Below are 17,312 nucleotides of genomic sequence, written 5' to 3'. Positions count from 1 at the left end.
TATATATATATATATGTATTTTTTTTTTTTTTGGTGCAAGGGCTATTTTTAGTATGGATGTCTGCTCCCTCTTTCCTCAGTGTATGCTGGACGTTATCCTCTTGATAGGGGTTTGACTGGTGTTGTGGTGACTAGAGCCTGCCCTGGGTATTGGGTGGGGCCTCCCCTTCGCTCTGTGGTTGTCGGGGTGGGGTCTGCTCCCTAGTTGGAGTAGAGACCCCAGATCTGTTTCTAAGCTGTGTTTCTGATCTGTGATGCGAGGTAGGTGGGATTGGAGCAGTCTCACTGGGAGAGAAGCCACTGAGTATTCCTCCTCTGGAGCTGTTCACCTGTGAGCATGCTATGTTGTGTCACCTTCCACCTGTTGTGTGAGCTCACGAGTTACTCTGTTATTGGCACTATTCTCAGCCCCATCTTAACTGTGGGTATGCTGGTAGTTGGCCCTGGAGTCTCTCAGGCGTTGTTTTTACCAGGCCACCAACATAGATACACTGAAGTCACGTCCCAAGATTGTGGTAATCCTGGATCTGGACCCTCTGTGGGCGCTACGGGGGCAGCTCTGACTCTGACCTGGACCAACCCCTGCATGTACATGCCCACAAAGTTCACACCTGCTAAAGCCAGACCCACCTCAGTTGCAGGAGCACTTGTTGTCTGTTCAGATGTTCTGCAGGTGCTGAGTTTACCAAGCCAGTTGCAGGGTTTTAATCTGTGGTTTGTGCAGGTAAAAGGAGAGATTTCAGCTTTTCTCCCTTAGTCACACAGCCCCTGGGGCTCAGCTTTGGTTTCAGCCCCACCTCTGCATGTGGGCCATCCATAGGCATCTGCTCCCTGCCCAGTTGAGAGGGGGTGGAGGCGGTGACCGGGGGTGCACTGGCATACTTTGGTGGGAGGGGGCAGAGGTGGCGACTGATGGGGACGTGCGAACCTGCTCCAGCAGGAACCCCTCCTAGTGCCTCTGGGGGCAGGGGCCGGAGGGCGGGGAGAGAGGCTGTTATGGTGGCCCTGCCCTCACATGTCACTTAACAATGGCGCTTCACTTCCATGGTGGTCTGGGCTTCCTCCAGGAGCATTCCCAGTTGTGGAGTTCCTCACTCCCATCCCTTCAGTCTGTCTCCACACAGCCCACAGCACTCCTCTCCCCAGGTCTGCTCTTCAAACCCCACATTCCAGCATCCAGCCCCTGTCCACACCAGCAGACACACAACTCAGGCTGGGGCATGCAGGGCTGTGTCATGGACCATCTGTGTAGGTCTCACTCTGTCCTGCCTGCCACAGACTGGCTGCTGTGCTCTCCTTCAGGTTCCTGACGCTCCCCTTCTGTCTCAGCTGATCTCCCCACTGGCAATGGGGGTTCCCTGGGTGCAGGAACCTCTCCTCTCATTCAGCTCCTCCCAAAGCCCCCACAGGGTGCAGGTCCCATCCTGCTTCCTCTTTTCTTTTTTTCCTTTTCTCTTTTCCGTCCCCCTGGTTATGCTTCAGCAGGTGCTCTGTAAGAATTGGTCCATTTGTAGATGTATTCTTGATGCCCCTGTGGGAAGAGGTGAACTCCATGTCCTCCTACTCTGCCATCTTCTCCTTCTCTCCGCTTCTTCTTAATATTATTTTCCACATAACACAGAACATTCTTGTCTTTTTCTTGGAAGACTATAAAAATCTCATTCACAATTTTCTTCTGGTTCCTAGGAAACTGTTGCCCAGGCTACTGAAAGAAGTTATTTGGGAAGAGTCACTATTTCTTTGAGAAAAGGGTGAATATTCAAATGACCTGAAATCAGCTTTGGCTCTGGAATACCAGACCAAGAATACCATGTGCTAACTCTGGGAGTGGCACATTTTAAGTGTGACCAGAGAAAATGAGGCCTGGAGAAGGCAAGAGTCTTATATCTGCAGAGATTAGCATCAAAACAATCACCAGGATCCTTGGTATTCAAAAGCCATACTCAATATTGACTGTTCTCTATCATGTAGAGATATAAAAGACCAGTCATCCAAATGTACAATTCAGACTTATATACAAACCTGTGGGAACTTCAACCTAAACCAGTACTTTCTCATACTGGACACAAACTCCATTAGTTCATACAATGCATTCAGTCAGTAAATGTTTACCAAGTACCTAATGATTCACAGGGGCTGGTGCTAGGATTAATCTCAGGCTTAGTTTATGGAGAGGGGAAGGAAGATGTGAGAGTAAGAAATGAGATACTGTGAACAATCTGGTAAAGAATCATAAATAACTCAAGGCAGTATAAGGTAATAATAACAGCTAACAGATATAGTATGCTTAGTATGTGCCTGGTACTGTTCTAAGCCTTTTCCATATACAATGTATTCTTTAAAAAAAAATAGCTTTATTGAAATATAATTTGAATACCATAAAATTTACCCCTCTTTAGTGTACAGTTTGATAAATAGTAGTAAATTTATACAGCTGTGAAAGCATGGCCACAAACCAGTTTTTAATATTTTTGTCATGAATTTACTTATTCATTTTTGTAATCCAGTTTTAGAATATTTCATCACTTCCAAAAGTTCCCTCATGCCCATTTGTAGTCAATCTCTTCTCCCTGTTTGGTCTGCTCCCATTACCCTCCAGCTCTATCTTTATAGTTTTGCCATTTCCAGAAATAGATACTATTTCTTAATATATAATTTACAGATAAGGAGAATAAGCTGTAGGGGACTTAAATGACCTGCCCAAGATCACAAAGCTAGTAAGTGACCAGCATTCATATCCAGCCAATCTGATCCCAGGGTTTTTACCATTGTGCTATACTGCTGTAAAAAATAATATGAAAAGTCTGAGGAATTAAGAAGTGGGAGAGATCACATCTGGCTGTAGGATTAGGGAAGATCTGATGCAGGAGGTGAACTTTTGAAAGAAAGGAATAAGGAGCACGGAATTAGCAAAAGCATTAAATTAGAAAACCTTAAGGCTAAATATTTAATGTATTTAGAAAATATTTATTGAGCATCACTATGTCCTTTTAGCTTGCTAATCACTTTAAATCACTTTACCTGCATTATCTCATTAATCTTTATAGCAGTCCATAAATTATATTATTGTCCTCAATTTACAGATAAGGAAGTGGAAACTGTGAAAAGGTCAAGCAGCGTGTCCAATATCACATAGGGGCTGGTCGGAACAAGGCTGGGCTTTGAATGCAGTCAAGGTCTATTTGGCTCTGAATTGCAAACTCTTAAACATTGTGTTAGTTGAGCTCTAAAATAAAACAAAGCAGCAACAACAATTTAAAAACCCAAACTGGGACTTCCCTGGCGGTCCAGTGGTTAAGACTCTGTGCTCCCAATGCAGGGGGCACAGGTTCGATCCCTGGTCAGGGAACTAAGATCCTGCATGCCACATGGTGTGGCCTAAAAAATAAATAAATAAAAATTAAATAAACAAACAAGTAAATGAATACATTAAAAAAACCCAAACTGATCTTTGGAGAGATTATTCTTGTGGCAGAACTTAGAATAGAGTGGAACAGAGAGAATGGAGGCAGGCAAAGCCGTTCACTACGACTACAACTGCTGGGTGGAATCTTGGGTGATAGAAGGGGAAATTAAAATAGGTAATAGGAGGAGAAACAACTGGAAGGGATTTGTGGCTGAGGTGAGAAGGGAGAAGAAATGCCTGGTAGTGATAAGAAGAGAAATATCTTTTTAGTCATTATCATGGAAAACCTGAACATTAGTCTTTTTTTTTTTTTCCCCCATTTTGATACTTCTGTCAAAAACTTGGTTGAGACAATTGATATTTGATGGGGAAAATTTTAAAAAGAAATTTTAACAGAGTGTGCAGGGACTTCTATGTACTTCAAGAGTATGTAGAATTATGAGGAATCCCTCATAATTGCAGGCACAATAATGTATGTATACATGCTCATTCATTTTTCTGGGTAAAGAGACCATAGTTTTCATTATATTCTGAAAGGGACCCCCCAGATTTAAGAATGATTGCTCTAAGGCATAGGGCAAGTTTATTCCTTTTTCTTAATTCTATAAGCTCTATTTCTTATTAAGTTTCCAGAAAGCTATATATCAGCTTTTAATTATATTTGTTCCTTCTATAAAATTTGATTCAATATTAAGTATACCAACAATTACATAGTTAATGCATATTCATAGAATGACATATGTCTCTATATTTATACACACACACACACACAACCACACCCACACAAACACAATGTACACATTTTAAAAATAAAAGTGCTGGTAAGACTATCATCCACTAAGCAGATAAATCTCATGTATAAATGCATATGTTTATGTATATGTAAATATATGTGAATATATTTATGTAAATAAACACATATATTTTTGCATACACAGGTGGAATTGAACATAATGGATCATGTCCCATTTATACAGAGCTGGTGGTATGTCTGTTCATCCATCAATCGACATCTCATGATAAGAGAACTTCTTAGAGTTAACATTGAAGAAAACTCTGTTTCTTGACCCTTTGTTTCATTTTGCATTTTTAAAATAGCTGAGCTATATTACAGCATTCAGTTTAGTTTAAAGAATAAATGATAAAGAAAATACCAGGGTGAGCCCTTTCTAGATCAAGAAATAAAATACTGGCAGCATACAACCTGGAAGCATCACCAATACCCATTCCCGATTACAATCTCTTCTCACATCCAAGAGCCAGCCACTATTCTCGTAAGTACTTCCTTTCTATTCTCTATAGTTTTACCACTTATGTGTGCATCCCAAAATGTGATTTAGTTTTGACACTTTTGAACTTTATACAAATAGAAATATACTGTATATATTCTTTTTGAGACTTTTTTTGCTCAGTATTATGTCTGTGAAATTGACCTGTTGATGATTTACGTAGCTGCAGTTTGTGTTCTTTGCTATACAGTATTCCACTGTATGCATTTATGACTTTTTATCCACTCTGTGACTGATGGACATTTGGAATATTTCTGGTTTGGGGCTAATGTGAATAATGCTGCTGTGACAGAGGCCACTAGTTATCCACCAAAACACACTCTTCCCTTCTTCCGGGGTACACAGCTAGATTATATTCCTCAGTCTTCCCTGTAATTATGTATGGTCAGGTGGAAAACTAGTGGGCACTACGTGGGCCATTTCAGGCCTGTCCTATAAAAACCTTGAAGCCTTTCACGTGTACTCTTCCATACCCTTCCTACCCTTTGTTGACCTGCTATGGCAGGGCCAACAGTTTCTTACACAAACTCTTTTAGAAAACAAAGGAGAAAAAAAAGACTTCCTGACTCATTAAAAAAGAAAGCTGGTGAAATACACATTTACCATTTTAATCATTTTAATGTGTACAATTCACTGGCAATAGGTGCATTATAATGAATGTTGTAAAACCATTGCCACGCTCTAGTTCCATAACTTTTTCATCACTCTAAATGGAAATCCTGTACCAATTAAGCAGTCATTCTCCTTTTTCCCCTCCTCCTGAGCCCCTGTGAACCACTAATTTCTTTTGTCTATTCTGGATATTTCATATAATAAAATCATACAACATGATTCCATCAACATGGCCTTTTGTATCTGGCTACTTTCACTTAGCAAAATGTTTTCAAGGTTCATCCACATTGTAGCATACATCAGAAGTTTATTCCTTCTTGTGGTTAAATTATAATCCACTGTATGTATATATTGCATTTTGTTTATACATTCATCTGTTCATGGACATTTGCGTTGTTCTCAGCTTTTGGATATTAAGAATAGAGTTGTTATGATCATTTGTGTACAAGATTTGCTTGAAAGCATTCTGTCAATTACTTTGGGTATAAACTTATGAGTGGAATTGATGAGTTATATGGTAATACTATGTTTAATGTATTGAGGAATCACGAAAGTGTTTTCCACAATGGCTCCATAATTTTAAAGTTCTAGCAGCAATGTATGAGGGTTCTGATTTCTCTGCATCCTCTCTAACATTTTACATTTTAAAAATTATAACAATTGTAGTGGGTGTTAAAGTGGGTACCTTATTTGACTGGATTTCCCTAACGATTAGAGATGTTGAACATCATTTCATACTTGTTGGCTATTTGTACATCTTCTTCAGAGAAATGTCTTTTAATGTACTTTGCCCAGTTTTTAAATGGGTTGTCTTTTTGTTTTTGAGTTGTAATAGTTCTTTATATATTCTGGATACCAGACCCATGTAAGATACATGATTTTCAAATTTTTAACCCACTCTCTGGACTATCTTTTCATTCTCTTGATAGTGTTCTTCGGCACAAAAATTTTTAATTTTCATGAAATCAAATTAATCTATTTTTTCTTTTGTTTGCTTGTGTTTTTGGTGTCAAATCTAAGAAACCACTGCCTAATCCAAGGTCCTGAAGATCTGTACCTATGTGTTCTCTGAAGAACTTTATAGTTTTAGCTCTTATACTTAGGTCTTTGATTCACTTTGAGTTAATTTTTATATATGGTATGAGGTATACAAATGAAGGATCCAGCTTCATTTTTTTCACATGTGGATAGCCAGTTGTCCCAGCATCACTTGTTGAAAAGACTATTCCTTCCCTATTGAATTGTCACAGCACTCCTGTCAAAAATCAATTGTATCAACTATCTATCTATCTATCTACCTACCTACCTACCTATCTATCCATCTCTAGCTATCTCCTTATATCAGTGCCACACTGTTTTGATTACTGTACCTTTGTAGTAAGTTTTGAAGTGACGAAGTTTGAATCCTCCAACTTTGTTCTTCTTTTTGTTTTTGCAATACGTGGGCCTCTCACTGTTGTGGCCTCTCCCATTGCAGAGCACAGGCTCCGGATGCGCAGGCTCAGCGGCCATGGCTCACAGACCCAGCTGCTCTGCGGCATGTGGGATCTTCCCAGACCGGGGCACGAACCCGTGTCCCCTGCATCGGCAGGCGGACTCCCAACCACTGCGCCACCAGGGAAGCCCTGTTCTTATTCTTCAAGACTGTGTTAGCTATTGGGAACTATTGCAATTCTTTATAAGTTTTAGGATCAGCTTTTCCATTTTTGCAAAAAAGTGTTGTTGGGGTTTTGATAGGGATTGCACTGAATCTGTAGGCCAACTTGCAGAGTACTGCCATCTTAAGAATATTAAGTCTTCAAATCCATGACCGTGGGATGTCTTTCCATTTAGGTCTTCTTTAATTTGTTGCAGCAATGTTTTGTACTGTTCAGCGTACAAGTCTTGCACTCAGTTAAATTTATTGCTAGGTATTTTATTGTTTTGATGCTGTTGTAAATGGAATTGTTTCCCTGTTCTTTTTCAGTAGTTCATTACTAGTGTATAGAAATACAATGGATTTTTGTGTTAAATTCTTTCCTGAAACTTTGCTAAATTCATTTATTAGCTCTAAAAGTTTTTGTGCAATTAGCTGTAGTAGTTTTTGGTTTTCTTTTGCATTCTCTAGGATTTTCTATATATAAAATCATGTCATCTGCTAATGCAGTTTAACTTCTTCCTTTCCAACTTGAATATGTTTTATTTCTTTTTCTTGCCTAATTTTTCTGTCTAGAACTTCCAGTAAAATGTTGAATAGAATTGGCAAAAGTGGGAATACTTAGCTTGTTCCTGATCTTAGAGGAAAAACTTGCAGTCTTTCACAATTGAAAATGACATTGGCTGTGGGTTTTTCATAGATGCCCTTCATCTTGTTGAAGAAGTCCCTGCTACTCCTATTTTATTATTGTTTCTATCATGGAGTGTTGAATTTTGTCAAATGTTTTTTCTGTGTTAAGATGATCATATTTTTCCTTTTTATTAATCTGGTATATTGTATTGATTGATTTTCATATGTTGAAGTACCTTTGAATTCCTGGGCTAAATCCTATTTGGTCATGATATATAATCCTTTTAATATGTTGCTGCATTCAGTTTGTTATTATTTTGTTGAGGATATTTTCATCTATATTCACAAGGGATTTTGGTCTGTAGTTTTCTTGTGATGTCTTTGGCTCTGGTACCAGACTAATGCTGGCCTCATTTTAATGATTGAGTAAGTGTTCCTTCCTCTTCTATTTTTTGGAAAGAGTTTGAAAACAATTTGTGTTAATTCTTCTTTAATATTTGGTAGAATTCACCAGTGAAGCCATCTGGTCCTGGGCTTGCCTTGTTGGGAGTTTTTTCATTACTGATTTAATCTCTTTACTTGTTATAGGTCTATTCAGATGTTCTACTTTTCTTGAGTCAGTTTTGGTAGTTTGTGTATTTTTAGGAATGTTTCCATTTCATCTAGGTTTGTTGCCTTTTGGTTGTCTACTGTTTGTCTCAACTGTTATTTTCTACCCCAGGCGGCAGTGCTCATTTGGCTTTCAGTGTTTTCAAAGAATGTCCTACATGTAACTGCTTCTCTGTCCTGAAAAAGTCCAGAGGTAGGAAAAACAAAGGCAGTCTCCTTGTATCAGTCTTTTGGGAAATCCACAGACAGGTTGAAACAGACAAACACAACTCCTTGAGAATAAGGTCTGCTTCCTCTGGGACCAGGTACCCACATCTGGAACTTGGCTGCCATCTACAAGACTGCTGCCATGCTGTGAAAAGGGGCAGGGCAAGGATAAATTAAAACTTTATTAAGTTCTCCTATCATGTTTCAGTGGCCTTTTTTTCCGGTTAAGAATTTGCTTGGTTTCCATAAATCATTCACCATCTTTCAGAGCTCTGATAATGTTGGTTCTGACAGTATGTGCCAGGTTTTTCAGTGTTTCTGGCAAGGGACAAGCCCCTGGAAGTCCCTACTCTGCCATTTTTGCTGACATGCTCCTGACTCATTTATGACACTAGTATAACTCTGATACCAAAACCTGACAAGGTCATTACAAAAAAAAGGATATTACACACCAATATCTCCCAATCAGTGTAATTCATCAAATTAACAGAATAAGGAAGAAAACACATGATCATCTCAATAGGTGCAGAAGGAAAAGATTTGATGAAATTTAACACTCATTACGACAAAGGCTCTCAGCAAATGAGGAGGGAACTTTCTTAACCTGATAAAAGGCATTTACAAAAAGCCTACAGCTAAAATCATACTTAATGGTGAAAGACTGTCTGCCTTCCCTATGACAGTGGGAACAAGGCATGAAGTCCACTTTTACCATTTTATTCTACATTGTAACAGAAGTCCTAGAGAGTACAGTGAAATAAGAAGAAGAAATAAAAGGCATAAAAAGATTGGAAAGAGAGTAACTGTTATGGACTGAATTGTGGTGTCCCCCTCCACCCCCCCAGCAATTCATATGCAGAAGTCCTAACCCCCAGTACAGCTCAGAATGGGACTGTATTTGGAGACAGGGCCTTTAAAGAGGTAATTAAGGTTAAATTAAGTCATATGGGTGGCCCCTAATCCAACATGACTCTGTCCTTATAAGAAAAGGGAGACACACCAAGAATGCACATTCACAGCAAAAAGGGCATGTGAGGACACACTGAGAAGGCAGCCATCTGCAAACCAAGGAAAGAGGCCTCACGGGGAATGACTGGAAAGGAACGTGAGGAAGTTTTCATGAATAATGGAAATGTACTATTTCTTAATTATGTAGGTATATCCAATTGTCAAGGCTTATCAAACTGTACTATTAAGTCCTGTGCAATTTTACTGTATATAAATTAAACCTCAATTAGACTAAAAGAAAATGAAAAAACCCCCACAGTTTTCTTGCCTCTCAAGCAGTGCTGTTTTTAAGACCCCACTCTACTGACTTTCTTTGACATTACCAATCAATCAGCATTAGGACTTTGAAGGGATGAGCACATACACTTCTTAAGCCACTAAATCATTGCAGGGACTGAGGTCAAAAGGTCTAATTGATTAGATCCTTCTTTTGGGAAAATGGGGCAAGGACACAAAAAGAAAAATTAATATTTATACAGTCAACCCTTGAAGAACGTGAGGGTTAATGCGAGTGTAACTTAGAGTAGGCCCTCCGTATAGGCGGTTCCTCCACATCCGTGGATTCAATCAATCATGGACTGTTTAGAACTGCAGTATTTACTACTGAAAAAACTCTGTATGTCAGTGGACTCGGCAGTTCAACCCTGAGTTGTTCAAGGGTCAACTGTAATATAGTAATCCATTAAACAAATACATTACGAGCACTTACCACATGTTAAGCAACATTCAAGGAAATGGGGAAACAACAGTGAACATAAGGAGTGCTTATATTCTCATGGGAGAAGACACAAAACATACATAATAAGCAAGTAAATTATATAGTATTTTGAGATACTTGTATTGCAGAGGATAGGAAATGTAGAGCCTCTGGTTCAAGTTACTATTCGATATATAGCAACTTCAACTCTGAATGTTAGTCTCTTGCGTTTGAATATTTTTTTTGAGTGGGCAGGGCAGAACGATTTAATCTATATGTTTAGGTTTATTCATAGCTCTGTACTATGCTTGTCTTCTGTGTTTTAATGATAAAAGTATCCATTTTTAACAAATCTTTTAGCTCAGACTACTGGGAACCAGAAGTAATACATTGTGGTATCCTTTCTAATGATTAAACATATAATAATAATGATAATGCTAATAATAAAAGAAACATAAATAAATGTTCCTTAGAGGCAAGATGGAAATGGTTTCTGTACTTTAGATACTCCTACTTGCTTATTTCTTTAGTCAGGACTGCAATATTAATCCAACATGGGCTACAAAGAACGCTCACATCATGGCAAGCACAGGCTCACGTAGAGGAACAACTAGGAGCGTCAGAGATTATTTCTCACTTCAGATTATTCCTTCATTTCCAGTAAAAGAAAAATGTGTTTGGGAGTCTCTCAGGGAGTCTCAACCAGTGACAGCTGCTGTATATTATATAACCTATAAAACCCCGAAAGACAAAATGAAGGGCATGGTCAATACCATCAGGTAAATTCAACTTACTCTAGGTTCAGCCTCTCTCATACCCTCTCAAAGTGTTAAGAGGAGTCAGAGATCGATGTCAGAGAAATAAATAGGAGGTAGCTCTAAATGTAGTATTGGGCTTTTAGTATTGGGTTAGTATTTTGCTAATTAATTCTGGAACATGCGTGCTCAGTGGCCTTACAACCTCTGCCAGCCCATCAGCATAACAGGAAAAAATATTCTCCCAGATTCGAGGGCTCTTATAAAAGAGTCAGTGACTGTTCAGGAAGAGGAGGTTCTAGGCAAGCTAGGAGAGAATAAAAATACTGCTGTGTAGGGAGGAAAAAAGAAGAATGAAGATTGGGTATTTTTAGATTTATGCCTTTGGCTTAAAAGTTCTTGACTCAAGTTTGGATTTTCCTAAGTAATGTCTCCTTGTTCCACAGAGCTCAATAAAAGCAACTAAGACAGAACATTCCAAGCATCTATGACTGGAAAACAATTTATATTTTAAGCATAATTCTGACAATACTGTACTGTACTGATATTTTTGCAATCACAAGGTTATTTCTTGAGACAAGAATCAGGTCTTTTTTTTTTTACATGTTTAGTATTAATAAAGTTGACAGAATGGTGAGGAGGATAGGAGAGGTAAAGGAGAAAAAGACTGATAATAAAGATTAATGGTCCTTCAGTAAATGTCCTATGTAGTACTTAATGATTAAAGGACGACAAAAGTAACAAAGGATATAAAACAGAATAATAATATATTTTAAAACTTAGACATGCTAAAGAGAGGAAAGCAATTAAGGAGATGCTAAACCAAGCAGTGTAACTTAGGTAACTGGCGTCAGGTCATTGACTCATGCTAAACAGGGGGTCCAATCCTGCTACAGCACACCTTGGAAAGTTGGTCTCCCACAAAAAATGCCAGTGCAATAACTTTGCCTTGTACTGTGATCTGTGTATACCACCAGCTCTGCAACGGGCAGAATGGCTCAAAGGGGCAGTTTTAGCTCCTCAATGATCAGGTATACCATAATTTTGCTAATGGCTCCATATTAGAATAAAAGAAGAGAAAAATACAAGATAGCATTTCTTATTAGTAGAAGAAAAAGTTAATAGTTGCTGTGAATACCTTGAAACAAAACCCTTTTAAAAAGATGAAAAATTTTCCATTTTTCTCACTATAATGCTACAACCCTCCCCACCCCCCAAAAAAAGAGAAGGAAAAAAAAAAAACTAATGAAAAAAAATAAAACCATGAGTGAAAACTGTTCTTGAAAACTGCAGAATTATAACAGCTTTCTCTTGGTTAAATTGATTGGTATAGTAACATTATAAAATGACTATTAGGATTCATTGTGCACAACAAAAAGTGCTGAAATGTCAGCAGACTACACAGCAAAAAGTAATGGGTTCTGAACCCCCGTTTAGTCAAAAATGATTTTGTTTCAAATTAGAAATTGATGTGTTTTTTTTGGACAAAAGCCCTTTCTAGACTTCCGGCTTCTGTAGCTGGGCCTGGGAGAGATTAACCTCCACAATGGCCAGGGCTGGCCTGATGATACCTTTCTCAAAGTGCCTTTTCAATTGCAGCTTTCTAATGTTGCTGTGGTCTCAACAAATAACACAAGTTATTTGTCCCTTTGCTATCACACTGTATTTTTCTCATTTTGCTATTTTATGTTAGTGCTGACACACAACACAAATTTATTGTCAAGTTAATAGAAGACTAAGTTGAGTCTTGCAGTGTAACTACCATACCAATTCTGACTGGTTCTCCACTCTCCAAAGCGCAATGACTAAGAATAGAGGGAGCCAAAAGTAAGAGTTTCCCATCTCTGAAGGACTACTAATACAGAAAGTAGAGAAGATTCCAGCTCAGATACTAAGTCTCCTCAATTTCATTTTTGTTTCTGGTAGCAAAGTCTAAAAAGACAAAAGTTGTTCTACGTTGTCCTAAAACAACAGAGGTCTGCAGAACCTTTGCCCTATGTCAAACAAAAATGCACCTTTGCTTTTGTTTCAGATTGTGAATAGTCTCCCTTCTGAAGCTTGGACTAATTATCATCTCTCAGTTACCTGGGAGAGGACTAAGCGATTTCTAGATTAATCATAATTAAAACCAAAAAACATGACAAAGTTGGCAGCTGATGAGGAAAGGCAGAGAGTAGTATACCTGTAAGATCTCATAAAACACTGCTCAATTCTCAAATAAATAAATGTGAGAGTGGTTAGAGAGATTATGAAAAGTTGGTTGATTAACACTAGCAGTGGGCAGTGCTAGCTAGCCCAGTAAAAAAAGAGGTAAACAAGGAGGAAATCAGGGTTAATGGTTGTGAGCAGGAACAAAAGATGTCTGGGAAAGAGGTGTGAGCAGAAGGGGGCTCTGAGACCTTTTGTGCCCTTTGTTTTCTGTACATCATTTCTGACTGATGAAGCTCAGACTTGTTCCATTCTGTCCCAGAGTCCCTCCTTTAATGATTCCAGGAGAGATTTAAGCCAAAAGTCACTCCAGAAACAACTGAGAAATGCAATTAAATTTGACTGCCTCAGTCAACCTTTCACATAGTTATTTATAATTGATTTCTTTTAAAATATCTACGATATATAAAATAGGAAGGATTATTGGCACTTCAAAGACTGCTAGGCAGGGCTTCCCTGGTGGCGCAGTGGTTGAGAGTCTGCCTGCCGATGCAGGGGACACGGGTTCGTGCCCCGGTCCGGGAAGATCCCACATGCCGTGGAGCGGCTGCGCCCGTGAGCCATGGCCGCTCAGCCTGCGCGTCCGGAGCCTGTTGCTCCACAACGGGAGAGGCCACAACAATGAGAGGTCCGCGTATCGCAAAAAAACACCCCAAAACAAAACAAAAACAAAAAAACCCAAAGACTGCTAGGCAATATAGGCTTAAGACGTATGAGGTTCTGTTTTAGACGCAATGACCTCTCCTCCACCCTCCTTGTATTTCCAGTTAATCGCAGTTATTAGAGTTTACTTTCCCAGCAAAGATTTATGTTCAATTTCTTGTCCTCTTTATTTGCTTTAAGCATTATTTTATGTCTATGACCACATTTACTGCTTAATAATTCTTGCAGTTTGCTGTTTGCAAAAAGAGGGACACATTAGACAGTTTCTCATATGAGTGTTCTAAGAGAAATGTTGATGCAATTCACTGATCTAGGTGACGTGCTACCTTTGGCCTTGCAGGCCCATGTCAGTTTGTAACACATTTAACTCTTGCTCAGGGTTATAGGAAATCATCTGGAGCTCATGGCTAGCAGTCATCAGCAACCTCCTGCCCCCAAGAGCTTCCTGTTTTGCTACTACAGATGCTGAGCTTACCTCTTTGGGGTTGATATGCATCTTTCTTTTGACCTGTCCACAGGGCATCATCTTCCATATGTGACTGAAACCCAACTGTCTTCTTCTCCCTTCTATTCTCTCCATTGTTAGTGAAGTCTTGGTACTTTTTGCTGGATGATGATGTTCCAAGCGTCCAGCCATCACATTTTGACTTCAATAAACTGAAAAGAATAAACATTTATGAGCTGTAGAGAGCACAGCAGGGGGTATAGATCACACAAAGGCATATACTTCAGTGTGAATTGAAATGCAATTCATGGCAATAGAAACTTTCTTTTTCTTATCTTTTATTGATGTATAATTTAAATAATTTACTGAAGGTCTATTTTGTGTTCTGCCAAAACAATTTTGGAGAAGAAATGGTTTTTATCCTCAAAAAGTTTATATTTGGGGTTGGGGAAATGAGACTCAGACCCTAAAACTGCTAATAAAGCCATAGAGTATGACTAAGAACCAGAGTATCTGTAAAAATAAAAAGTATGCTAAAACAAGACTTGCATAACTAAAATGTTTCCGAGTACTAAAAATGAACATAAGGGATGAAAATATCACCAATTTGCTTCAAAATGTATCTGTGTTTCTCATTTTCAATTGTTATAGTATTTATTATGTACTCAGGGTATGTGAGGAATAGTACTATAGTGCTTGTGGGAGAATTGGTCTCTGTCCTCACATAATTTCATTATAAAGTCAACAAGGCAAATATGGCGTAAAAGAAATTTTAATGAAAATAAACACATGTGCATATGTTTTTCTCTCCAGTGAACTATGTTCCCACCATTAGCACAATTCCTCTTATAACATTTTATGTTTTAGAGAGAAATGTTATGATGATGTGTATCCCTTACTATTCTACCAGCCCCTTCCTTCTAATTTAAGTTCACCATAGACTCATAATACTTTAGTTTTGTCTTCCCCATGACCATAAACAAGATGAAAATTAAAATGAAGAAAAATAATTTATTCAAAAAGTAACATTCTAAAAACTAGGATATTTAAACTCTGCAGCAGTAGAGGCAATCTCTAGACAAGAATAAGTTGATGGAGTATTGCTGGATCCATTATGAATGCTAGGTGGCCCTTGACCAGGATTCAACTCACATAAACCCATCAAAGTCACTGGGTTTCTTTTGTGTGGATCAGAATTTTTAGTAATGTTTGCTCACATCATAATTTATTAATAAAAAACAATACATTAAATGGTTTTATGTTCAGAGTGGTGAAAAGAAACAAACTATTAGCAGTATGGCTTTACAGGAGAATAAAGCAGTGTATTAAATTTATACACTTAAAAATTTTTTTACCAGAACCCAAGGATCACTTTCCCTTGTGGACCTACCAGTGGATGCATATCTTAGCTAATGTAACTTCTACTCATGGGACAGGAAAATACAGAGAATAAAACTGTATTACTGTTAATGAAAGATAAGTTTACCTCAACCCAGAAGTCCCAAACCCTGGCAAATCCAACGACATCTCTACTTGTTCTTACAGAAAAGTTAATGTGACCAAGACTACAGGGTTTCCCAAAATCATACACTCTCAGGTCAGCCAAGCTCCCAATACTAGCCAATGTTGATCACTCCCAATACTGAACAGTTCCTTCCATTTTACACAGAAGGTTGTCTGTACCTTTATTCCAAATCCCATCCTGGGAACCTGGGTTCTAATTTCCCTGAAATAAAGATGACTATATAAAAAAATTTCTTCTCTCATTTGCATTTATTTCCAACTTTACCCATCTACTATTCTTCTATTAACATCTCAGAAGGAAATCACACCTTTTACTCATACTCTTGATACCATTTTGGCCCCTTCCCTCTGTGACTATGGCCCGCCAATCATCTCCTTTTCTTATAATTTACAAACTCCTTCTCTCAAATGAATTCTCTCCTAGGATTACAAATAAGACCAGACTTTCCATTAAAAATCAAAACCTAAACCTAAATCCCAAAACTATCCCTTAAGTGGAAAAGTATAATAATACTCAGTGTCAGTGAGAGTGTGGGGACAGGAGGATTTTAGTATAGTACTAGGGAAATTGCAAATTGGGATAACCCTTCTGTAAGTGATTTGTCACTACAAAATAAAAGTGCATCTAACCTCCTACAATTTCACTTTTAAGAAGTTACCCTATAGAATTACATAAACAACAGTGGAATTAGAAAATTTTCTCACACTACATACAAAAATAAATTCAAAATGGATTAAAGACCTAAATGTAAGACTGGAAGCCATAAAACTCCTAGAAGAAAACATAGGCAGAACACTCTTTGACATAAATCATAGCAATATTTGTTTTGGATCTGTTTCTTAAGGCAAAGGAAATAAAAGCAAGAATAAATGAATGGGACCTAATTAAACTTAAAAGCTTTTGCACAGCAAAGGAAACCACTGAAAAAATGAAAAGACAACCCACTGAATGGGAGGAAATATTTGCAAATGACATGACTGATAAGGGGTTAACAGTCAAAACATATAAACAGCTCATATAACTTAACATCAAACAACCCAATTTAAAAAAATGGGCAGAAGATCTGAATAGACATTTTTCCAAAGAAGATATACAGATGGTCAACAGGCACATGAAAAGACATCGCCAATCATCAGAGGAATGCAAGTCAAAACTATGATGAGATATCACCTCATACCTGTCAGAATGGCTATCACCAAAAAGACAACAAACAACAAATGTTGGCAAGGATGTGAAGAAAAGGGAACCCTTGTATACTGCTGGTGGGAATGTAAATTGGTGTAGCCTCTATGAAAAACAATATAGAGACTCCTCAAAAAGCTAAAAATAGAACCAACATATGATCTAGCAATTTCACTCTTGGGTATACATCTGAAGAAAACGAAAACACTAATTTGAAAAGATGCATGCACCCCACTGGTCATAGCAGCATTATTTACAGTAGCCAAGCTATAGAAGCAACCTAAGTGTCCATCAACAGATGAATGGATAAAGAAGATGTGGTATATATATACAATGGAACACTACTCAGTCATAAAAAAAGAATGAAATTTTGCCATTTACAACAACATGGATGTACCTGGAGGGTATTATGCTCAGTGAAATAAGTCAGACAGGGAAAG

At 38.2% G+C, this 17,312-nt stretch overlaps 1 protein-coding gene across 1 annotated transcript in view; it reads right to left on the bottom strand.

Moving 5' to 3' along the window:
• Positions 1-17,312, bottom strand: part of KIAA1328 (KIAA1328 ortholog) — a 382,563-nt gene that overhangs the window by 48,999 nt on the left and 316,252 nt on the right. The window contains exon 8 of the mRNA XM_007455220.1: positions 14,196-14,377. Coding sequence (XP_007455282.1) covers positions 14,196-14,377 — 182 coding nt within the window. The remainder of the gene's footprint in view (positions 1-14,195; positions 14,378-17,312) is intronic.

This window comes from Lipotes vexillifer, unplaced genomic scaffold (genome assembly GCF_000442215.2).
Source record: "Lipotes vexillifer unplaced genomic scaffold, Lipotes_vexillifer_v1.1 scaffold90, whole genome shotgun sequence".
Taxonomy (NCBI): Eukaryota; Metazoa; Chordata; class Mammalia; order Artiodactyla; family Lipotidae; genus Lipotes; species Lipotes vexillifer.
This window is presented reverse-complemented; position numbering and strand designations above follow the sequence as displayed.